Raw genomic sequence first — 24740 nt, 5'->3', positions numbered from 1 at the left:
TCAGTCAATAGCTTTTAAGCTTCAAAAGCTAATAGTTCTTGCATTTGTCCGGTATATAAGCAAGCCCCACAAATCAAAAATTTAATAAATCTTTTTATTCGAGACTTTACATACAAAAGAAATTCGAGAACTATGTTCAAAGTGGCTATTTTAGACATGGGCTGACCAAAGGGTTTGACAGGAGAATTTAAGGCATCAACTACTTGCCAGCCAATTCAAGCAATCTGGGAAGAAGATCCTGACATGTTCAGGATATTCCTGCAGAAGATGATCACCAGGTTTAGATCATATTAGGTTTCCTACTCCAGGTGTGCATCTTAAAAATGCCAAGTTTTCCCACTTTTGTATTCAAAATGAAACTCCATGCAAAAAGCAGTGCTGGGTTTCAAAACATCCCCGCTGTCTTTGTAAGCAATATATTAATTTCAGAGGGCTGTGCAAGTGGAATTTTAGGAGTTCTTCCATTCTTCTTCCATTCTATTCTATGCGCAGGATAACATTTAAATCACATCTTGGATCTCTTTCAACTCAACTATGGAAGTGTAGTTTCACCACAGAGAGAAAGGAACAGAAGTAATGTCATGTTGCAGACTCGGGAGTCTCTGAAGAACCAATGTACATCATGGAGTACAAATAAACAGAACATCCTTAATAGTGTTCATAACCTGTTAGAAAAAGTAAAAAGAAATCACTATAATTATGTTTAGTGCCTACTGAAGAAAGCTGTTGGAAAAATATTAAGAGCAAATGTTATTTTTATGACTAAGCTGGAAAAAAAGTATACAAGGAAGTTGCTGTTGAGAGTTAAACTCATTACTGTCTAGCACACAAACATGCAGTGTAACGAGATGGAATCCTGAACAGTTTTAAAAAAAACCCTCAAAACACTGAGAACTTAAGATGGTGCTTTAAATGAATTGGGTTTATGAATTGCCAGTTAGTTATGCTTTCATAGTATGTAAGAACCTAAACTACTATTACTACTGACGGGAATTTTCTCCACCTTTCTCTGAAGCATATGACCTAATACACACAAACCATGTGGATTTTTATAAAGTATGATCCAATGCAGAGTAAACTTTTAGTCCTGCTCTGTTTTTTGCATACAACTTACTGGAATCTACCAGAAGCTGCAAAACATGAGGACAAATGAATATGAAGTCACATGAACTTGTCTCATTCTGGCCCTGACCATCAGCTCATCCATCTCTGTGCCACCTACTCTACAGGAGTTCCAAGAAAAAGTATTTTCCATCTCTGCTACCCAATCTTGCAAATTTAAGATCCTGAGGAGTCAAACTTCAGATCACTCCCATCTTCTGGTTTTATACCCAGAGATTGAAACTTGATGGTTTTGGCTACCTTATCTTCCTATAATTTCACAATCCAACAGCAGAATGAATAATTTGAGATGTGGTCCACTTTTCTGAACTATGGCCATTCTTCGTAAGGAACTCCAAGACCATTTTTAACATATAACTAAGCAGTAATTGAAATCCATAAAAGCCGGTGTTAAGAGCACCCACCTGAGCCTAGTTCAAATGACGGATGAGTTTGTTGATTCCACTACCTCGAAATCCAGTATCACCAATCTCTTTGTGGAACCCCGCTTTATTGCGGGCGGCGTGGCGAGCTACTGACAGGTGGAATGGCCACAAGAAGTTGTTGACTTCATGAAAATGTTTCCCAGCTGAGTAAATTTCATGAATAAGATCTTCCAAACAAATAATACCAGAATTTCCTAAGAGGGAGAAATGATTTTAGAAACACAGTAGCATCCAATTTCTTTGGTCATTTCACTACCCTTTTCCTAGATCACAATAAAGCACATGCTGCCCCAAAGCTTAGTGTCCTCCCCTACATTAAATCTCTTACCCAAATGCTCCTCTATCAGAATGTTGTCTGTCAAAGCAAGCTTTTTCTTATTGACCTTTGCATGGCCTCGTTTCAGGATCAACTCTCGAATAGATTTCAGGTTCGGATAACTGTGTAAACAAAATTAGTTGTGATGCTGCTGGAGAATTTTCCAAAAACTACAAGATCCTTCCAAAATGGCAACTTATTTGGTAAGTAACTGCTATTTAGCTCCTATAGAATGGCCACAACACTAGTCATTTTAAAGCACAGTATGTAACAGTTTCCTACTTGTTTTTAATACTCTGCCATCCTTAGAACATACCTCTTCTCAATGGGACTCAAGGTATAGAACTAGTCAAGATTTGTGCAAACTACTGCTCCAAGACAGAATGCATTGTTGCATGTATTTTTATAATCAAAGTTTTGTTATTGTATTAACAGCCTATTTTATAGTTCAGTTACGAAGTGGATTATTGCAGCAGATTCATGCCTAAATTGTTTTTAGAAGACAAATGCACAAAATCTTATTTGAAGCAGACTGCAAACGCCACCTGATCTGAGCCCAACCTGTGTCACACGATTAACCTCCTGCACAAATGTATATTATGCTGTTAACCCACCTTCATGCAAAGCGTCTATTGATGTCAACATATAAAAAGACCCACACTAAATATATTAAATGTATATATAGCTATATTTCAAGTCAGGCTAATAGGCCCTGGATGATTGTACCATTTCCAAAGGCAGCAGTAACACACACATAGAGATCCCATCCCCACCCTCAAAAAGGTCACAGAAAAATAGATTGAGAGCAGTTTTGTACTTGTCAGTTCGTCTTTCCTGACATGCCAATATTAGCATGCAAAAAAGAAATCTACTTAACTTTTTCAAAGTTATGATACCTTTTATATTCATTTCATTGCCTTTAACCATCCCTCCCACACACAAAAATAAAAGTTGTACTAACCCCCATGCCACATAAGGCTCCACAGTTCGCAGCATTTTCAGAGATGTTGGCGACAATTTAACAAACGTGCCACTGTAAATCTTTCTCAACCGTAGCCTATGTATGACATGCCGCACGCGTAGGCTCACACCTTTAATTCTAAAGCAAAGTAGGAGAAATCAGCCAAATTCTCTCCTTGGACAGAAAGCTCCATAGTAAGCAGAAACAAATAGAGGTATACATGAACAATCACCTTTTTACATTTTCTTGAAAGTTGTGTCCTAAAGCTACATCCTGATGTTTCATTTCTCCCTTCAGCAGAAGGCAACAAACTATGAGTCCTGGCTTAGCAGAGGCATAGGGAACCTCCAGCCCACAGGTCACATTTGGCCCACAAGGCTGTTTTTCTCTAGCCAGAGCTACTCCTTTGCCATCAGTTGTGGAGTGGGTAAAATCATAACTGTAAAGGGACCATAAGTGGCCTGTTTCTCTGCTAACCGGATTTGACAGTAAGTGCAGGCCCCAATTGACAAAGCAAGAAGTGCTTTGTTGCCCAACAGTCCTTTGAAATCAAGCCATTCTGTAAAGGAAAAAGCTTTACCTAGTGTTATAATGACATCCGATGGGTGCCCCTGCCTACATTTTGAAGTGCACTATGGGTGTGGGAGGGGGGACATCAGGAACCCGTCACATCATTGGATTAAATTCCCTACCCGTGGGCTTAGGATAATGTCCAAACCAATGCTCATGGTTTGCTTCACGCAAACAAACCAAAAGCAGGAAGCTAAGGTTTGCTCTTACTGCTTTTATTCAGTGTTCAGTTCAAGAAGGTTTTTTTGTTCTGTCATAATTCATCAATACAGTACAGTGGTACCTCGGGTTAAGTACTTAATTTGTTCCGGAGGTCTGTACTTAATCTGAAACTGTTCTTAACCTGAAGCACCACTTTGGCTAATGGGTCCTCTCGCTGCCACCGCAGCACAATTTTTGTTCTCATCCTGAAGCAAAATTCTTAACCCGAGGTACTATTTCTGGCTTAGTGGAATCTGTAACCTGAAGCGTACGTAACCCAAGGTACCACTGTACACCAGTTCACTGTTCTGCAAACATATCCATGGACAGTAATTATTTTTTTAAAAAAATAAAATCCACATAATCTGTGCAAATTGGAAAACTAGACTGAGCAAAGCAGTGAAAACCAGCAGATTGCTGGAAAACTAAGTTACAGATGACAAACAGATGCTTACTCTGCAATCCGTACTGCGAAAGCCACTTTGTGTCCCTCAGGCATTAGCAGCAGCCGGGGCTTATGTTCCATGCGCCTCAGACGGACATCATCTCTGTGTTTCCGATGAGAATCCCGCAAAAATGTCTCAAGACGTTTGAATCTGATTTGTTTTCCTTTCTGATGCTACAATAAGGAAATTAAATTTTAAAAGACATGCCTTTATTTTAAGTCACTATTTGTATGCTACTCAGTTTAGTACATAATGGTCAACATGCTCAGCATGTTTTTTCAGTACAAAATGTTCAGTACAATGACATGCCAGCTGTTGTACCGCACTCAAGAGTATCACAGTTTTGTATCTTTGGGGTTATGCCCTAAAATACAGGGAAACTGTTATAAATGAAATAAAGTAATAACAGGATATGAACTTCCAATACATCTATCCATAATGTTTTATTAGCAGCCGCAAAACACATAATATACCTGGCTAACATGTGGTCTACTGTTATAACTGGAAAAAACACTTACTCCCTTCCTGGATGACAGCATAAGAATATGGGAGCAAGGACACCTGAGTGACTGATAATGTAAAGGTCAAATAATTTATTGAAAAACTGAGCATTTTCAATACATATCAATACAATAAGTTACAGGGCAATGTTTAACCACAAAGTTTGTTGGAAACAGTATAGCAACAGATTATCTTAATTTAACCTAACCTTATTTCTACTCTCTGAACTGAAATACTTATGTGGTTACTTCTTTTTCCTTTTAGAAAAAGGGCTGGATTTCAGTTAAAGGAGCTTAATCTACAAATGGGGCAGGCAAGTTACCATGGAAAAGTAGATGGGATGTGATAGAATTTGGAACTTTATATCAAAGATAGCATCCTAGTTTGATTCAGTCACAAAAGGGTTCAAGCAAGTCTTGGTTACAGTCATACAAAGGAACTTCAAGAAAAAGGTTTGATAAAGGAAGGACAAAAAAGTCATTCTAAGAATAAGTTGTGAGGGAGTGCCTATACTTACAATACTGGAGAGGTGAAGAGGGTGATAATGTTTCCTACAAATCGAAGTAAGCAAGACTACATCCTTCTAAAGCAAAAAGATATACACCCTTGATTTCTACCACTTCTCTTTTCCCAAGGATTTTAACTGAAACCTGATTTTACATTACATGCCTCATTTATCTAACATTTATTTCAGCTGACCTGATCAAGGGAATTCCTGCCTGAGCTGATCAGCTGAGCGTCCAGTGTCCTGACCTACAATATGCCTCCCCTACCTTTCTTTTGTCCAGCAGCGCCTGCTTTGCTTGGGTGGCTTTGATTGCTTGATATGTCTTTCTTTTTTTCAGTAGATTTTCTGGCACCCGGGGAATCTTCTTTGGTGGTCTAAAACACAAGAGTTTGAACGGGTCAGAGAGAACACAAAAACAGGTCTAATGGAAAGCGATTTTCACACATTCATATACATAATGCGTTGCACAAATGGTTCCTATTCAAGGACTTAACTCGTTCTAGAAAACATACACAGCCTCCTAGAAGCGGTCGGTTTCCATATTGTACGATCTCCCTCCACCGATCCAGTACAAAGAACTGTAACCAGTATCTATTGTTCTTACAGGCCTCTGACTATGCCTCCATCCAACAAACAAAGCAGAAGCCCAAGCCCTCCCCGAGGATGGAGACGGATTCTCCCCCGATCTACTTCTTCCCCCTCGAAAACTCACTCAGGCTCCGCCATGTTTCCTCGCCACCTGTGTCCCGTTTCGATCCACTACGCATGCGTACCCCTTCCGGAAGGAAGCGTTTCGCATCTCACGCACAGGCGCGTCGAGGCGCTGCCCTTAAATGGCATGGTTTAATCCGCTCTACAATCTATCTCTATGGTTCTCGTCCCCAAGAGATATACGGTAACCCTAGCGTTATAGAGCTAAGAAAATTTAGTAACCCGTCTCATTGTGCGAACTTCCGGGTTCATTTTTAAACATAGGTTCCAGCCTGGGGAGAGCAATGAGAGCTGCCCATAAAAGGAAATACGCGGAGAATTCCAGGGTTTTAGGGTAGCTGTCATAAAGCAGCAGCGCTCAGAATAAGAAAAAAAAAGTGGAAAATGCAGTTCCCTCCCCTTCGTGTCTTATTTCGTGTTGAAAAAAAATGATCTTCAGTTTTAAACCCCTTTTTAAATGTTCATGCTGATGCCATGCGAGACTGGGGCGAGGGGCGGTGAATGACACGTGTTTTACAGCCGCCTTGTAACGTAGTCTAGTATGGATATGTTCCGTTTATGCATGTTAAAACATACCCCCCCCCCAAGCTCCCCACTACTGTTTACACGAAAGAAGAGCTGAATTATAAGAATAAAGAAAATCCCTGAGTTTTGCTGCTGTCTTTGCTGCATCGGAGAAGGGGGCTTGTAAAATGAGAGCGTTTTCCATGGATGTCCATTCGCAACTCTCGGAGAGTTGCCGAGCGGGCAGGTGATTATTAAAATGGGGAGCTGTCCTCCTCATGGTCATTCACCAGGCAACATCCCAGGGAGGGAGGGAGGTGAGTCGGAGAGAAGGGTTCAATGCTGTGGCGCCCAAATTGTGATTTGAAAATTGTGGTGTGGCTCCTGCCAGGACAGCATTCTGGGGAACTAAGTTACTGGACTTGGAAGTGGAATATCTCATTTCATTGGAGAAAACAGCAGTGATGATTATTTTAACACTTGAGGCCCAATTTATGGTTATTGACATAGCCGTCAACTTTCAGATTTGAAAATAAGAGATCAGCAGCCTCACCTGTCCTGGGGACAGTCTACGGGATATCTAACAATCCAGGATAGCAGAGGGAAGCAGTAGGAAATGGCGCTGGAATAAGGGAATTTCCCGCAAAAAAAGGGAAAGTTGACAGCTATGTTTATTGATTGACGGTTGTTTTGTGTGTGTGTGTGTAATGGGATCTTGAGAGGGACGCGGGTGACGCTGTGGGTTAAACCACAGAGCCTAGGACTTGCCAATCAGAAGGTCAGCGGTTCGAATCCCCGCGATGGGGTGAGCTCCCGTTGCTCGGTCCCTTTTCCTGCCAATCTAGCAGTTCAAAAGCATGTCCAAGTGCAAGTAGATAAATAGGTACCGCTCTGGCGGGAAGGTAAACGGCATTTCCGTGCGCTGCTCTGGTTTGCCAGAAGTGACTTAGTCATTCTGGCCGCATGACCCGGAAGCTGTACGCCAGCTCCTTCGGCCAGTAAAGCAAGATGAGTGCCGCAACCGCAGAGTCGGCCACGACTGGACCTAATGGTCAGGGGTCCCTTTACCTTTACCTTTATGTGTTTTCTGTAGACTGATGGACTGCTGGATGGCTGGCCATGGTGAAGGCTAGGACAACATGCCAACTGCATGCAGTGGACCAGACTGGTGCACTCACATATTCATATTGGCTAAAGGGTATTTTTATCCTATTATGTTAGACCACATTATGTAATCTCATAATAACTCTTCTTATATCTCAGCCAAATAAATAAATGTGATAATGATTCATTGCTGATGCAGCTTTATGGGCAGAAAAGCTGTGATGCAGTGCAGCATCATTCCAAATAGGCAACTGAACTTTAAAACCACAAGATCCTTGATCAGAATCCTGTACATGCTGTACATTATGGAGAGCTTGAACTGTGTCAAACTTTTTTTAAAAAAACAAGTAATTATGAACATGAACATATAATTGGGCAAACCTTGTTATAACCAGTGGATTTTTTATCAAAACCACTGCAAGTCATCCCAGTGACTTAACAAATGACCAAAAAATTAAAAAGAAATAAAAAAAATTATCCCCATCTCATTATGGTAACTGCTGGGAGCATTCAGCACTGATAATGGTTAGATCTCTCTTGCTTGTGTTATAAGCTTCTTCCTAGGAATGTATTTTAATCATGGCCACACCTTTTAAATTAGCTTTAAGAAAGGTTGGATTGCGGGTGTTCCGCCTTTATTTTCTTAACACTTACAGATGTGTTTGCCAAGCATTATTTCTACCTCAAAATGTTAATGAAGTTCAATATCTCACTTTTCAGGTGTAAATTAAATCCAGTTGCTCTCTGCAATGTCTCCTCTCACAGTATACGTAACTAAGGAAAAATTGGATCTCCATAAATGTGACCATAGTAGCTTCATGCGATGAGATTAAATGCTTGTGTCTCATAAAATATACTGTAATCAAGTGGTAGAATTAAGTATGCTTAAGTCCATTAAAATCAATTGACTTAAATATACTTAACTCTTGTGTTGGAGTATGGCTTTAGTTATGTCTGCAGTATTCATCTTCAAAAGTCACATCTTGGATAATTTTGAAGCAGGGTGAGCAGTGATAGCAGTTAGCAAACTACCGTGGGGTTTTGTTGGGAGCTGAGAGAACTTCCTTAACAATTTTGCTTTAAGTAGGATTTGATTTGATTACATTTTCCCGGTCTCTTTGATTAATTGATGTAAATTTGTATAAACATATCTGGTGTAAGAGCTCTGCCATAAAGTAACTTTATCCGTAGAGACATGTAATCATAATATAAATATTATATTACAAATATTGACGTTATAGTCAATGCAGGTATCAGGGTCATTTGCACAGCTGTGTATATATTTCTGCTCCTTCCAACAAATCTGTGATATTCATTGAGCAATTTTTTTTGGCAACAATACATGTGCCATGTTATGAAAAATAATAGTTTCAGTCTGAAGTGTTTCCTTCATCTTAAGTTATTCTTCCATGCTGTGCAAGTAATCTCATATCCTTTGTTTTGTAGGACAAGAGTTTAGGTATTGATTCTCACAGGAGAGCTAAACAGACAATAGTATCTGGCTAATGTTTGTGAACATATATAATTCACATTAAAATATGGTTTTGAATATAATATATATTAATGCATTGGCAAGGCGTAATCACTGTAAAACAATTACAAAATCTCCCATTGGTTTGAAAGCCATCAGGATTTGGTGTAAATGCCCAAAAGAGGCAGAAATGACAAATACTAAATATTTAAACTCCTGCCCACCTAGCAGTTCAAAAGCACATCAAAGTGCAAGTAGATAAATAAGTACCGCTCCGGCGGGAAGTTAAACGGCATTTCCGTGTGCTGCTCTGGTTCGCCTGAAGCGGCTTAGTCATGCTGGCCACATGACCCGGAAGCTATACTCCGGCTCCCTCGGCCAATAAAGCGAGATGAGCGCCGCAACCCCAGAGTCGGTCATGACTGGACCTAATGGTCAGGGGTCCCTTTACCTTTACCTAAATATTTAAAAATTAAAAACAATAGCATCAGAGAATCTTGAGTCAGGGCATTTTTAAACTCATCCTAAGTAAACTTGAAGCAATACATTTCTTTTTGCCTTGCATATTTTAAAATCTAGGACAGCTGATCGAAAACTAATCATGGAAGAACCGCATTAAAACAAGTACATGGTTGCCTTCTCCATGAGCAGGTAATGAGTTCTCTTGGGGGGGGGTTAACAAGCAAACATGTGCACCAACTAGACAGCAGATAGCCAAATATTTGAAGGCAAAGCTGGAACAGATGCGTTGCATGTGCAAGTTCTTCTATTCAATCCCTGTTTTTAACTCATTGTAACCCACTCTGGCTGGGACCTGCTGGTGAAAAACAGACAATCATAATACTCATCACCATCTCCAGTTGTTCTCTGATGGCAGAACCGAAAAAGTTTGATAGCTGATGCCAGAGAACATAAGCAGTACAGTTTTTGGCTAGATAGACCAAGGATCTGCCCGTGTACATTCACCTGTGTTACCTGCATCAAGTAGCTCTGTTGCCTGAGTACATAAGGTGTAAGTAATTTGTATAGTTGATTGGTGCCTGTTTGTTGCTTACAGAGTGGGGTTGCTAGTGGGGGGTTACTGGACGTGTAGGGTTGCAAGGGAGCTTTGTAATACATATATGTGTATATACGCATGGGGTTGCATAGGATGTATCCATTAGGTGGCTCCCTCTACAAACATTAAAGTCCTGACAAGTTTTCGTTTCATAATTTACAATGCATGCACACCATATCATTTTGCCAGCAATTGTTTCCAGAAGCTTTAAGGGGGCAGAAGAACTTTAAGAACTTTTGAGCTGTTGCTCAGAACTTCAACCAACCCAGAAAACTTTTCACAGTCTGCTATCTCACCTCCCTGCTCACGTTTCTCTCACTTTCCACCCATGTGCACGAAGATCTGCCAACTGAGGCAGGCTTTTCTGACATCTAATGTAGAGGATGTGAATATGCCCAGGCTGCCTTAAGGACACGGCCAGCTGGCTATATCCCAGCTTGTGTCTGCCACCACCTCTCCACTCACCTGGATTCCTGAGAAAAAGAAACCCATACTAAAAGCTCCCCAGTCATCATTAAGGATGGAAGGCCACGTTCATTTCATTTCAGTTCTGTTTTTCATTTTTCCAGCCTCAAATTCAGTTCTCCAAATTTCTGCAGCAGCTTGTGAATTGTTATTTTTTAATCCTCATAAAAATTATTCAGCATTTTAGTGTGAATTTCTCTTAATAAACACATTTGTTGCTAGCAATTTATCCTAGCATACAAATGCACTTTGTATGATAATTTCACTAATACGTTCATTAATGCACTGCAAAATTTGGATTTATTTGGTTCTCATCTTGCTTCAGAAAGTATGAATTCAGCATAAATGTGAACTGAATACAACCCTTCCCCCTAAAAAAACTCTAAGTATAGTGTCAAGGGAAGTAATAGTACCATTGTATTCTGCCTTGGCCAGATTCTACATAGAGCAGTGTGTTCGGTTCTCGGCATCACAGTTTGATGATGATAATGATAATACAGTAATAATAATCTTTATTCCCCGTCCATCTGACTGGGTTTCCCCAGCCACTCTGGGCGGCTTCCAGCAAAATATAAAAAATAATAAAATGTTGGGCATTAAAAACTTCCCTGAACTGTGCTGCCTTCAGATGTTTTCTAATAGTTGTGTAATTCTTTATCTCCCTGACATCTGATTGGAGGGCATTCTACAGAGAGGGCGCCACTGCCGAGAAGGAGATTGAGAAGTTGGGATGTGTGCGGAGGGTGACCAAGATGATAAATGGGGTGGAAACCAAGCCTTATGATAAATGATTGACGGAGCTGGGTATGTTTAGTCTGGAGAAGAGAATAATAATAGCCATCTTCAAATGGTTGAAGGGCTGTCACATGGACGATGGGGTGAGCTTGTTTTCTGCTGCTCCAGAGGGTAGGACCCAAGCCAATTGATTCAAATTGCAAGAAAGCAGATTCCGACCAAATACTAGGAAGAACTTTCTGACGGTAAGAGCTTTTCAACTGTGGAACAGACTACTTACGTAGGAAGGTGGTAGGCTCTACTTCATTGGACGTTTTAAAGTAGCGGTTGGATGGCCATCTGTCAGGAATTCTTTAGCTGTGATTCCTGCATTGCAGGGAGTTTGGATAACCCTTGGAATCGCCTTCCAACTCCACAATTCTGTGATTCTATGATTTGGTGTATAGGATAATAATGTACACAGTTTTGGTTGCCCCATCTCAAAGAATATATTTTTGATGGGCAAAATACAGAACAGAGTGACTAGCAAATCAGATATGCTTGCTCCTAAGTAAGTCCCACAGAGTCAAATGGGCCATACTCGAAAGAGTTCTTAGGACTTTAGGCTGAAATTTATCATTGGGGTGGAGCTTTGTTCATATTTACACAGATGTTGTACTGTGAGTCTCCTCCCAGATCAATATACCTAGGATTGTCGACTTAGGTTCTTATCCATACCTTTCCTTCTGTTTCTCCAAAAATGGTCATACTTTCTAGTTTCTTTTGATTAATATACAGAACAATTCTTTGGATACCTTTGAGGTTCGCCCCCTCTCTTGCCAGAAACTACTCTGAAGCTACAGACAGCTGAAGTGATTACCCTGCAGCTGCAGAGTTATATAAGCTCAACCCCATAAATTTGATGCTGCTTTAATAAGCAAGGATTTGGACCTGTCATTCAGCAGAGAATATTGAGGGTGGCTGCATTTCTTTTGGGGAGAAAAGAGAAGTTTGCTCTTTGCATGCAGTACATTAATCAGAAATTCTACTCTTTATATTAGATCTGTTCAAATCATGTAAATCCAAATTAGTAAATCTGTTAAAACAAACAGGTGAACAGATCAGGTTTCGCTTGGCGCCCAAAATGACAGCACCAAGCAAATTTGCCATGGGAAGGAAGTTCACAAATGTGTGCCCCCACATAAAAAAACTCTTCGGTAGCCTGCCATCTGAAGGCAGTAGGATCTCTTTTAAGGACTTACTGGAGGAGATTTTTACAATAGCATTGCTACTATTCATTACCACCATTGGTAGTACTTTGTCCTCTATTTAAGGCCTAAGATAACAAGAATGGTGTTTATGCTTTCTGGAGCAATATTTTTGTCTGCCTGTCTATATTTTATTCTATTTTAGCCATCATTAAACCAATTACCAATTTCAATGTGAGTTGGACTTGCATTCTGCTTTGACTAGAGCTATGGCACTAATGGGCTACTCACAAGATTTTCTGAACCAGTAAACAAGTGCTTAGGATGAGATGCATTGAATGCTTCTAAAGCTGGGGAAGTAGAAAGGAAATCCACGGTGTTCGTTTTTATTATTCTGAAATAGAAGGTTAAGGAAGTATGATGTGCTCTTCAAAAGTGTGACTTTGGTACTGTGTGAAATAAATCATCATTAGCAGTTTGGTGCCAATTAACCAAGGAAATGAGTTGTGAGGACATGCTGGTACTTGGCACTTTAGGGGAGAATTAATTACAAGTGCTTAGAACACCTCTGACCCATACTAGCAAAAAGTTTCAAACTATGGTTAATATGGGCAGAGGTGGACAATCTTTTTGTTGTTGTTGAGGAACACTATCCCTCAGGAGTAATTTGACAGGGGCAAGTTACCTACAGTGAGCAGGGCTGGAGTCAAATGAGCAGGGCTGCCAACAAAACTTGGGAGGGAGTTAAGAGAAATGGGCCCTTTTCTATCTCTTTCTTCACTTCCTCTCTCCCTTTTTGCAATCTCCTTTTCCTCCTCTTCACCATGAAATTGTGCCAAGAGGACTTCATGGAATTCGGCTGAGACCACAGGTTGGCTGCCTCAGCTTTCCAAGAACTTGATGAAATGTTAAAATGTTGTCTTTTACTCCAATATATGCAAATGATGTACTTCAAAGTTATTTTCCCATAATCGTCTAGTCTCACCCATTACCCATTACTGGGCTGCTACCTGACCTAAGATAGGTTGTAGTGGCACTATAACCACCAAAGCATAGTAAAGTCCCCAAACAGCCTAGGCTGAAGACCACCAAAACTGAATTAGTACCTGTTATGTACTGTTCTCACCCTGGGCTAGCAGGGGGACACCGTAGATAGTTTTCACTCAGGTCCACATATGCAAAGAAGGAATTGAAAGTGACGTTCAGTGATTGGATAGTTACAGAAAGTTGTTACTGTTGCTTTGTAGTTGAGCTCTATATAAGCAGGTTGGCCGAATCCTTCAGCCCAGTTCTGTTCTGGCCTGTGAATAAACAAGAGCTGTCTGAAGAATCGCTGTGTCGTCTGATATGTTCACCCACAACCTAACAGTCCCAATTCTAGGACAATGACTACTGTTGTTATGGGTTCTTTTGCTTTAAGCTTTCTTCTACATATTGTTAGCAGCCTCGGGCCAGGAAAAAATAATTGTACCCTAGAGATACTGCCACGTTATGCTGGGTGTGGTGCTTGCCTCTGGTGAGTAATTTCTAACATCCTTTGCAATTTAACAACTCGGCTGCTATGAATGGAATTATGCATTATGAGGCAAACGTAAGTGCTTTGTAAAGTTAATGCAGAGCGTTCAACAATATGCTTTGCTTACCATAATGGAGTGAATTCAGGAACACCAAGCCTTCCATGTCACGTGTGAAACACATGATGCACAAGGTTCGGGAAGTGGTTGAAATCTGGATTGTATGGATTTCTTCTGGCTTGATGGAAATTTGGTTGTGAAAGAGCATATTTGTAAAATCCGGAGGCTGAGGATTCAGATTGTTTAGGTTTTTCATTTTGTTTTGTTTTCATCCATATCAAAGGACTGCCTTCCTTTATTTGTTGAGGATTTATGGAGATTACTGGGGAAAGCAAGCCTGTATTCAATTCTCATAATTTTGCAGGGTAAAAGAAAGAGAAAATGCATGGATCTGTGGCATTTTGCAGGAAGGTTTATATTAGAAGATACTTCATCTCCTGATGATTGTTTTCTTCTTGTAAACGGAGACATGGACCACCCAGTCTATCTCTCAATTAATCCACTGGCATGTTTTTGTGTATATAGCTGTTGGTAGGTCTCCTTACAAATTATATAAACTCACCTCTCATAAATGACCAAAAGTGGTTATAATTGAAGTTCACAAGGTGTTTTTCTTCATAGAGTATTCCACGTCAGAACATAGCAAAATAAATCAAGTTTAGTTCTTTGGGTGTCTGAATACAGGAAATTAACTACAAAATGGTTTCACTTGATGTTACTGGAACCTCGGTTGTAAGGTGATATACTCTTATGTTAAACACTTGTAGTTATATTATAATGCTAAAGAAAGTGCACAGTTTTACATAGAACCCGAACCTGTTTAAAAGAAGTGCAGACCTTATGGCATAGGTATTTATGCAGTTACAAATCCTCAAAAAATGCATTCAGATATATAGATATATATTTACATATATACACACGTATAGTTGACATGGGGATGGCTATTTTTTATTCCCCTCCTTTTATTGATGTCAATGAAAGGGAAATCCTTTTCACCAGGAAGGGCTCACAAGTTGTGCTGTCAGCAGGGCTGTAGACTGAAAGGCTATTGGGTACAACATGCATTAGCATCTCTCTTATGCTGCACACATTCCTTTGCCATGCCAGTCAAATGGGTGGCTAGAAGAGTATACATGCTGTGGCACATATTGTCAGGTGGTAGGGCCAGTTCATGCACCTTCAAGCTCTCCTCCTACATTTCTTTCACCATGTGTACAGGTGGGAGCGTTGCCTGAACCCATGCGCTCCGTGGTGGTTCAAATCTACACAGTGAGTTCTCCTGGGTAACAGACCCTACAGGCTTTTGACATTATAGATCAGGCAATGTTTCCCACGCACCCCTTGCCCAAGGTCTGCCAGGCCCTCTGCCCAACTTTTAACATGTTACAGGACACAATATATTTGCTGAAAGTGAGACTGAAATAATAGCACAGCCTTTTTACGAAACCAAATTCTTATATACTGGAGGCTCCAATGTTTGCATCATACATGGGCCTCAATCTTAGAAGACTGCTGCTAGCTAATCTAGTTAAAAGGGAAACCATTCCTGCCCCTGTAATTGACAAAGTTAGAAGTCTATCCCTGCCTAACATAATTAGAAAGGGAAATGGCTTTATTTATAATTGACGAAGGCTGCAATTCATTACATAGTTATATGAGCATGAGGTTTAAGCATGCATAATTGTGCTCTGGCCTGCAGCCAAGCATATTATATTTCTGTTCCAGGCATATTCAAGTGTCTGTGCAAGCGCTTTGTAAAGAGACTAGGATTAATTTTCAGTTCATCTTTTTACAGGGATATTAGTATTAGAAACATTCCCGTACAATCAGCTTTGTTTGAATTGGAAATAAGAGTAGTATTAAACGGTTGTCTTTGAAGCCCATAATTAAAATACATATTTATATTAAAAGTATGGGTTCTCTATTATGAGCTGTAACAACCAATGGTCTGGTTCACATGTAGGGCTCAGCCAAACCTTGGTTTATCATGAACAAGCAAACAAGTGGGCTCCCAGAGAGGTAGACTGCTGCTGTACTATGTGGTTGTCCAAATCTGGCCTCATGGTTTAACTCAGGCATAGGCAAACTCGGCCCTCCAGATGTTTTGGGACTATAACTCCCATCATCCCTAGCTAACAGGACCAGGGGTCAGGGATGATGGGAGTTGTAGTCCCAAAACATCTGGAGGGCCGAGTTTGCCTATGCCTGGTTTAACTCTCTCAGACAAAACAAAGCTGTAAACCAGGGGTCAGCAATTTTTTTCAGCAGGGGACTGGTCCACTGTCCCTCAGACCTTGTGGGGGGTGGACTATTTTTTTTGGGGGGGGGGACGAACAAATTCCTATGCCCCACAAATAACCCAGAGATGCATTTTAAATAAAAGGACACATTCTACCCATATAAAAACACGCTGATTCCCAGACCATCCACAGGCCAGATTTAGAAGGCGATTGGGCCAAATCCGGCCCCCGGGCCTTAGTTTGCCTACCCATGCTGTAAACCTTGGTTAGCTCATGGTTTGTCTGGAGATTGCTAAACCATGGCTTAGCAAAGCACAGCAGCCATAGAGGAGCAGAATATGTTAAAAAAATGCGTAAGGATGTAACTAACTGTATTATAATGATGATTGAGCAAGTGATAGTTAGAGAAGAAAATGTGGTTTCTAGCTTATCTTCTAAAATCAAACACATTCATAAGGAATTACAATTAAAGTTAGCTGCTCTTCTTCTTAATGCTATACAAACAAACCATATGCCTCTTCCTGTACTATTGTATTTGGACAATTGCTTCAAGTGATGGTGTTTTGTACGAATTGCTGTACACTAGGGTCAAATAAAATACTTTAACAGCTCTTTACCAAATATACATAATCGTGAGGCCATATCAGTATATTGTCCTGTCCCAGAATAAACATCTGTTGGTGTGAATATTTGCAGTAGCTTTTATAGTTGGAAATATCATCAAAGCATCTATGTTCTTTTTATCTGAACAAATGTTTGAGAATATTTTCCATGGCCTTCGTCCAGCTCTAATTAAAATTAAAATTAATATGAGTATGGATGAAACATACCAAAGCAAAATTGTGGGGAACTCAACAGTTAGAATCTTCCTGCTGTGTTGCTGCGATACTGTGCTGCACACTTTATGTTCCTGATAAAGGACCATATGGATTATAGCAGTAGGAAGCCCAGTTGTGTAGTGCTGATTCTCAATTTCTTTTTCTAATCACACAGCATTCCAGTCTGAACATGTTTTTAGCTTGTTTATTTTAATTAATGCTCTCTTTTTCATAATTAATGTGCCATCCCTACAACAACGGTTGTTGCAATTCTCTGCTTTAATGCTGGTACAACTTTCTTTAAACAGGAGGCAACAGTTTGCCATGTAAGATTCTTGCTAGAGAAATGGCCATTTATAAATTCTCTTCAAAGGAAGGTCTCTAGACAGACAGATTTGCATTCCATGACTACAGCTCTCCTTCTACTCAAGGAGCAACAACACTGGATGCCACCCCATGACTGGCTTGCCCTATGGTAGTGAAGCTCACTCGGATGGGCTAGAGAATTTAAGATAAACCTGGCTGGATCAAGCCAGAGTAAGGTTACCAGATTTTTTTCAATGAATCCGGGGACACTTTAAATAAATAAACAAACAAATAAATAATACATGTTTGGGACGATGCTGCAGCAATGGCGGCGGCAGAGGGGCGGCCGCCGCCTTGACCTCAACCGCCATGTTTCCTCTTCCTCCGAGGTTTCTATCTGCTTTCTCCATGAGCCTGGGCAGCCCCTGAGTTGTTGGTTCTTCGGTGGTGGTGGTGGGGAAGCGGTGTGCAGTGGGTCAAGCATGGAAGGCGGAGAAGGAGGACCGAGAGCAGCAGTGGCAAGGCTCAGGCAGCACGATGCCTCCCTTCTCATCGGAGCAGCCCCAATCCCATTCCTACTTGCGTGCAAGCAGGAGGGGGCAGGGATCCCTCAGCTGGGAAGTGAGGCTTCCCATTGCCTAACTGAGAGAGCCCTGCCCCCTCCTGCTTTCAAGCAAGCTCTGATAGGCAGCTTGAATCCTCTCTTCACAGCTGAGAGATTCCCCACCCCACTCCTGCTTGCACGCAAGTAGGAGTTGGGAGGCTGCTCCGATAAGCAGTACGAAGCCTCCCTTCACAGCTTAGTTGCTGGGGTCAAGGAAGGTGGAGGCAGCTTGGAAGCTGCATCTTAGAGCCCCTGCACCACCATCATAATGGGACTTCCGAGCAGCTCCTGAAGCCAGCCAGAGCCAACTGCTTCAGGCTGCTGAGACTGCCGCTGCTGTGTTTCCCGGGGACATTAGATGAAATCCGGGGACATTCCGGGGATGGAATTTGTCCAGGGACTTATTCGCAAATCCGGGGACTGTCCCCGGGAAACGGGGACGTCTGGTAACCCTAAGCCAGAGGCCCATCCAGTCCAGCATCATGTTCTCTCTTTTTTAGTGGCATCCATCTGTCTTGAGAAACATTGGAGTGTGCCTCTGGGGGTGAAGTCAAACTGCTGCATTAGCATCACTGAAATGACCTCTCTGGGACACAAGCCCTAGCAGTATATATAGTGGTCTTAGGCTGCCCAGGTGACAAGACTCTCAGCCTCACTGATGTGCTCCAAAGGAAACAGTGCAATGCATTTGGCACCAGTTTGGCTGCAGAAGATCCATCAGCTACCCTCATCTGGTTTAGCCGGCCAGTCAAGGCCATTTCCTGGGGTTTGGCTGCTGCTACATGTTGACAGCTTCTAGGAGCCACAGATGAGCTGAGTGCAGGGTGGAGACCAAAGGTGGACAAGCTACCCCAGAAGGAGCATGACATGTCCCCCACCAGAGGTATTGCCCCTCCCCTAACACCTAATACACCCTAGCATAGTGGCAAAGTAGAAGCCTATGGGAAGTCTACAAGCAGGACTTCGATGCAATAGCATTCTTTCCACTTGTGATACCCAGCAATAAGTATTCAGCGAGGTGTACTGCCAGACCTTATCAAAATCAGCTGGAAATTATTATTAAATTCTTTTATCCAGGAAGAGCCAAATACTAATGATTTTCAAATCTGGAGAATTCTCTAGCAAACTGTTAGACACCATCTGGTTTCTATTTTGGATTTGAAATTGTTTTCATATATGTAATTAGCTGTCATTATATACATAATTGCTTTAACTATTTTTATGCAAGAGATGGGGAGACTTTGAGTCTATAATTGATCTACTTGGTGGACAAGAGAAATAAACACTTTTTGACACTAACAAATGAGAGAAGAAAATTCTTAAGAAAGAATGATATGTCCTGCCATGTAGACAGGAATTCACAATTCTAGCTTTGTTTTATGCTTTCACTCATTTAGGGTTTATGTAATTTGACTCAGATTGTCATTGTACTTTGTTGCATTTTAATATTTGTTTGAAAAGGAGCAATTTTTCCTCTTTAACGGAGCATGCTGTGATTTGCCAGGCAAATCCAGCATTTCAAGCTTGTTTATGTTGTAGTTTATTTGAGTCTGAGTTAAACTTCTCTTGATGTTACTTTGTGTTACTTTCATTCTGTTAAACCTTTGTTTTATAATGGTCTGATGATTAAATGCAAATAAACAAATTTGAATGTGTTCGTATCTTAGAATAATAGAATTGTAAAGTTGGAAGGGACCATGAGGGTCATCTAGTCCAACTCCCTGCAATGAAAATTTAAAAATATATTCAGTAGTTTCCAAAACAATTCTGTGACATTTGTACTTTTCAGCTCCTTTGCTGCTGCTATGTTCAATAGTGGCTTCCTGAAAGAAGACTACACAGGCTTAATTGCCCAGCCAGAAGCTCCCAAGATGGCAGGGTTTAGAGTGGGAAGTTTAGCAACTTCAATTTGTTCCCAAGTCTCCGTGCTTCCTAGATACTCTTGCTGTTTACTGTGAACAGCTATTCAAGTCACCCTAAGTCTGTGGTCCGAGTTACATAGGATTGCACTACTGCAAAGGGTGGCAGGGGTTGTAAGCACTTAAATCTTTGATATAACCAAATTTATAGAGGGAGAGTTGTTCCAAATTACATGAAGAAACCTTTCAATCTTCTTGAAGTTTGTATATGTGTGTGTGTGTGTATTTTGTGTGTGTGTGTGTGTGTGTGTGTGTGTGTGTGTATCCAGAATTAATCAAATGCCCCATCCCTTAGAGAAACAGGTCAGCTTCTTCTTTTCCCCCTATGGCCTAAATACCTTTTCACATGCATTTTTTTCCACTTCTTTCTTCTGCTTGTACCTTAACAAAGCACTTTAGTTCCACTTTGTAAGCTTTATGCCAATTAGTGAGGTGTAACACCTTTCCCTGGGAGATTTCCTGGACATCATGGCCAATGCATGAAAAAACTGAATGTGTAAATTTACCTTCTCATGAGTTCAATCTATTTTAGGGGCGATGGGGATTGTTGTTTATGTTGCCTGTCCCTGCACATTAATCTTCCTCAACGATAGATGTTTATCCTTTTCATAACCCTGTTGTGTGTGCTTTAAAATATCTTTGTATGGCCCTGCTTGAGCCACTGGACAACTTTTAACTGAATCCAAAATTACCATGTCACTGGCAATACTTTTTTTATTTATCATCATTTTCTTCAAAGGTAAGTGTTTAATGACCACAGTTCCTTTCATTTGAATGAATGCAGTGATGGGCAAAGTCTTTATCTTAATAATCCAAGTGACAAAATGTGGGTAGATTATGTCTCCCCATCACCATCACTACCTGTTTCTTTCTCAATTCCTTCTTGTAGGTCTGCAGTGGTAATTTTCCAGCACCCTTAGAAGTTTCCAAAGTTCAACACAAACAAATTGCTGTCAACCTGGTACTCCTTCCCTGATGTCAATGATTAAGAAAGATATTCAAGAGGTTTTTTTTTATTAAAGAGAATTCAGTTCAGTTATCATTGTTCAGGAGACAGAAATAAAACAGCCTTCCTGTTTAGAAGAACTCTTTGTCATGAACTCGTAACAAGATGAACAACATAGAATAACACTGAGCTTCCAAAGACTACAACATGGAAGAAGTTCAAAGCACATTCCTTTACTATCCCAAAGAAAACAAGATTTCAAAATAAGACTCTCCTGGGATAATTTCTAATCTATCCTGGGTTTGAATGGGCTAGCAGCTGTTCCATCAAAGATTTTCCCTAAATTGGTTGGAGGTATAATCCTATACATTTCTGAAATGTCTGAAGAGGGCCATTTTTTATATTATAACTACATGGGATTTGGGGACCACAGAGCCTAGGACTTGCTGATCAGAAGGTAGGTGGTTCAAATCCCCGCGACGGGGTGAGCTCCCATTGCTCGGTCCCTGCTCCTGCCAACCTAACAGTTCAAAAGCACGTCAAAGTGCAAGTAGATAAATAGGTACCGCTCTGGCGGGAAGGTAAATGGCGTTTCCGTGCACTGCTCTGGTTCGCCAGAAGTGGCTTAGTCATGCTGGCCACATGGCCCGGAAGCTGTACACCGGCTCCCTCGGCCAATAAAGCAAGAAAAGCGCCGCAGGTTAAAAATTTAGGGATAAGAACTTGTTGAACAAATTTCTAGTCATGGAATACAAGAAGGGGAGGCGAGGGGAAGTTGCGAAAAAAAGGTATTGAAAATATGGATTGCAAACGTTCAATTTTTCTTTTTTTTCTTTTTCTTTTTTGTTTTATTTTTTTGTCTTTATGTACTATTTGAAATTCTAATAAATATCATTTAAAAAAAAGAAAAGAAAAGCGCCGCAACCCCAGAGTTGGTCATGACTGGACCTAATGGTCAGGGGTCCCATTACCTTTACTTACATGGAATTTGGGGGGGGAGTGGTCTGCTAAAGTGGTCAAATGAGTTTTTCTAAAATAATAGCTTAGCTGGGTCTGTTAAGTACCTTCTTCGTAATGGGTTACCACAGAAACTATTAGATAAGGCATAAAGGTATTTCTGGAAGTTGAACATGCCTTTGCCTTCCCAATCCTGGGTGGAGGTGGTATCTGTGAGGTGTCTGTGTTGGTATGAGAACAAAGGATCACCAGTTTTGGGATTGGATCTGAAAAGAGACAGCGAGGCCCATCTTGCACTCTATGCTGGATCCAATTCTACAGCAATGCAGGGCCCCCAACCCCTAATAGGGAGCAGAGGCTGTGGGAATGTTAATGCTGTGAACTTGGTGGCCAGAAGTTGTGGCTAACCTGGCAACCTGCTTCTATCGGCTTACCTGGACTGACTCTTCATCCAAATTGGCAATGATGGCAGCAGTGGATTCCCAGCTTGCTGCTAGTTGTGATGTTGCATAACAGTCCTCTGAACCCCTTCTTTGCAGAAAAACAAAGAACACACAGGGAATAGGCAAATTACAGGACGTTCCTAGTGAGACAAGAGGGCTCTAATGCATGGGCGTAGACAAGTGGGGCAGGGAGGGGCAAGTGCCCCCCCATCAATAAAAATCAATATAAATCAATATAGCTAACTGAGGTTCTGCCCCCTCCAACAAAAGACTTGCCCCCCCCCAACAACAGTCCTGGCTACACCCATGCTCTGATGGAGCAATTGCCTGTCTGTAGGGGAGAAGCTGTAGTATTGCAAAGATGTGCATTTGGCTGCATACCAGGAATGTTAAACCCTTGGTGAAGGCTGAGGGTTAAAGGGAAGAACTGAGAAATGTAGGTTTAATTTGTTCCTATCTGATGTAGGGTTGCCATATTTCAAAAAGTGAAAATCCAGACGCAAAAAAATTATAAGCTTTTTTTGGCAAAGTTTCCATAATAAAGTTTCCATAATAAAAGACAAAAGTGGAAAGGACCTAACAGAAGCAAAAGACATGAAGAAGAGGTGGCAAGAATACACAGAGGAACTATACCAGAAAGAAATGGATGTCTAGTACACCCCAGGTAGTGTGGTTGCTGACCTTGAGCCAGACATCCTGGAGAGTGAAGTCAAATGGGCCTTAGAAAGCACTGCTAATAACAAGGCCAGTGGAAGTGATGATATTCCAGTTGAACTATTTAAAATTTTAAAAGATGATGCTGTTAAGGTGCTACACTCAATATGCCAGCAAATTTGGAAAACTCAGCAGTGGCCAGAGGATTGGAGAAGATCAGTCTGTATCCCAATCCCAAAGAAGGGGCAGTGCCAAAGAATGCTCCAACTACCGCACAATTGCACTCATTTCACACGCTAGCAAGGTTATGCTTAAAATTCTACAAGGCAGGCTTAAGCAGTATGTGGACCGAGAACTCCCAGAAGTGCAAGCTGGATTCGAAGGGGCAGAGGAACCAGAGACCAAATTGCAAACATGCGCTGGATTATGGAGAAAGCTAGAGAGTTCCAGAAAGACATCTACTTCTGCTTCATTGACTATGCAAAAGCCTTTGACTGTGTCGACCACAGCAAACTATGGCAAGTTCTTAAAGAAATGGGAGTGCCTGATCACCTCATCTGTCTCCTGAGAAATCTCTATGTGGGACAAGAAGCTACAGTTAGAACTGGATATGGAACAACTGATTGGTTCAAAATTGGGAAAGGAGTACGGCAAGGCTGTATATTGTCTCCCTGCTTTTTTAACTTATATGCAGAATTCATCATGCGAAAGGCTGGGCTGGATGAATCCCAAGCCGGAATTAAGATCGCCGGAAGAAATATCAACAACCTCAAATATGCAGATGACACAACCTTGATGGCAGAAAGTGAGGAGGAATTAAAGAACCTTTTAATGGGGGTGAAAGAGGAGAGCGCAAAATATGGTCTGAAGCTCAACATCAAAAAAACGAAGATCATGGCCACTGGGCCCATCACCTCCTGGCAAATAGAAGGGGAAGAAATGGAGACAGTGAGAGATTTTACTTTCTTGGGCTCCATGATCACTGCAGATGGTGACAGCAGTCACAAAATTAAAAGACGCCTGCTCCTTGGGAGAAAGGCGATGGCAAACCTAGACAGCATCTTAAAAAGCAGAGACATCACCTTGCCGACACAGGTCCGTATAGTTAAAGCCATGGTTTTCCCAGGAGTGATGCATGGAAGTGAGAGCTGGACCATCAAGAAGGCAGATCGCCGAAGAATTGATGCTTTTGAATTTTGGTGCTGGAGGAAACTCTTGAGAGTCCCATGGACTGCAAGAAGATCAAACGTATCAATTCTTAAGGAAATCAGCCCTGAGTGCTCACTGGAAGGACAGATCCTGAAGCTGAGGCTCCAATACTTTGGCCAGCTCATGAGAAGAGAAGACTCCCTGGAAAAGACCCTGATGCTGAGAAAGATGGAGGGCACAAGAAGAAGGTGACGACAGAGGACAAGATGGTTGGACAGTGTTCTCGAAGCTACAAACATGAGTCTGACCAAACTGTGGGAGGCAGTGGAAAATAGGAGTGCCTTGCGTGCTCTGGTCCATGGGGTCACAAAGAGTCGGACACGACTAAACGACTAAACAACAACAACAACAATCTGATGTAGGGTTGCCATATTTCAAAAAGTGAAAATCCAGATGCAAAAAAATTATAAGCTTTTTTTGGCAAAGTTTCAGCAAATTCTGTGCGTATGGTAAGCCCATGATGGGAGATGGGCTTGATGAAGTTATCTTTCCCTCCCCTTGGTGATATCAGTAGCATATTGGCTCCTCTGCCTTCACTTGAAACACTTCCTTTTCAAGAGCATAAGAGAATTTTGAGGCCAGGAGGACAAGGCAACTCCTGCCACACTATCTCAACCTTGATGGCCAGTTTAGTGAAGACACAAGGAAGCTGCAAGGCCAAATGAGAGAAGTTGGCCATTTGATAAAAGAGTACAAAGATTACACAAGGGAAAGAAGATACCACCAGCACTACCACCACCACATATTTCTATCCCACTCTTCTCCCAATAAGGACAGATTACAAAA

General features: G+C 41.3%; 2 protein-coding genes across 2 annotated transcripts in view; both read right to left on the bottom strand.

Moving 5' to 3' along the window:
* The window catches only part of REC114 (REC114 meiotic recombination protein), a 76062-nt gene that overhangs the window by 25250 nt on the left and 26072 nt on the right, over nucleotides 1-24740 (bottom strand). The gene's annotated exons all lie outside the window — the stretch shown is intronic.
* RPL7L1 (ribosomal protein L7 like 1) lies at nucleotides 81-5888 on the bottom strand. Its single transcript, XM_081925830.1, has 7 exons — nucleotides 5763-5888; nucleotides 5316-5424; nucleotides 4051-4214; nucleotides 2825-2962; nucleotides 1876-1985; nucleotides 1527-1741; nucleotides 81-665 (listed from the first exon to the last, which is right to left on the bottom strand). Exons 1-6 carry the CDS (start codon nucleotides 5774-5776, stop codon nucleotides 1533-1535), a joined length of 744 nt encoding a protein of 247 aa, XP_081781956.1. The 5' UTR covers nucleotides 5777-5888; the 3' UTR covers nucleotides 81-665; nucleotides 1527-1532.

Source organism: Podarcis melisellensis (genome assembly GCF_964234715.1).
Source record: "Podarcis melisellensis genome assembly, chromosome: 9".
Classification (NCBI taxonomy): domain Eukaryota; kingdom Metazoa; phylum Chordata; class Lepidosauria; order Squamata; family Lacertidae; genus Podarcis; species Podarcis melisellensis.
Note: the sequence above shows the minus strand (reverse complement) of the source record. Positions and strands in the feature narration are given on the sequence as shown.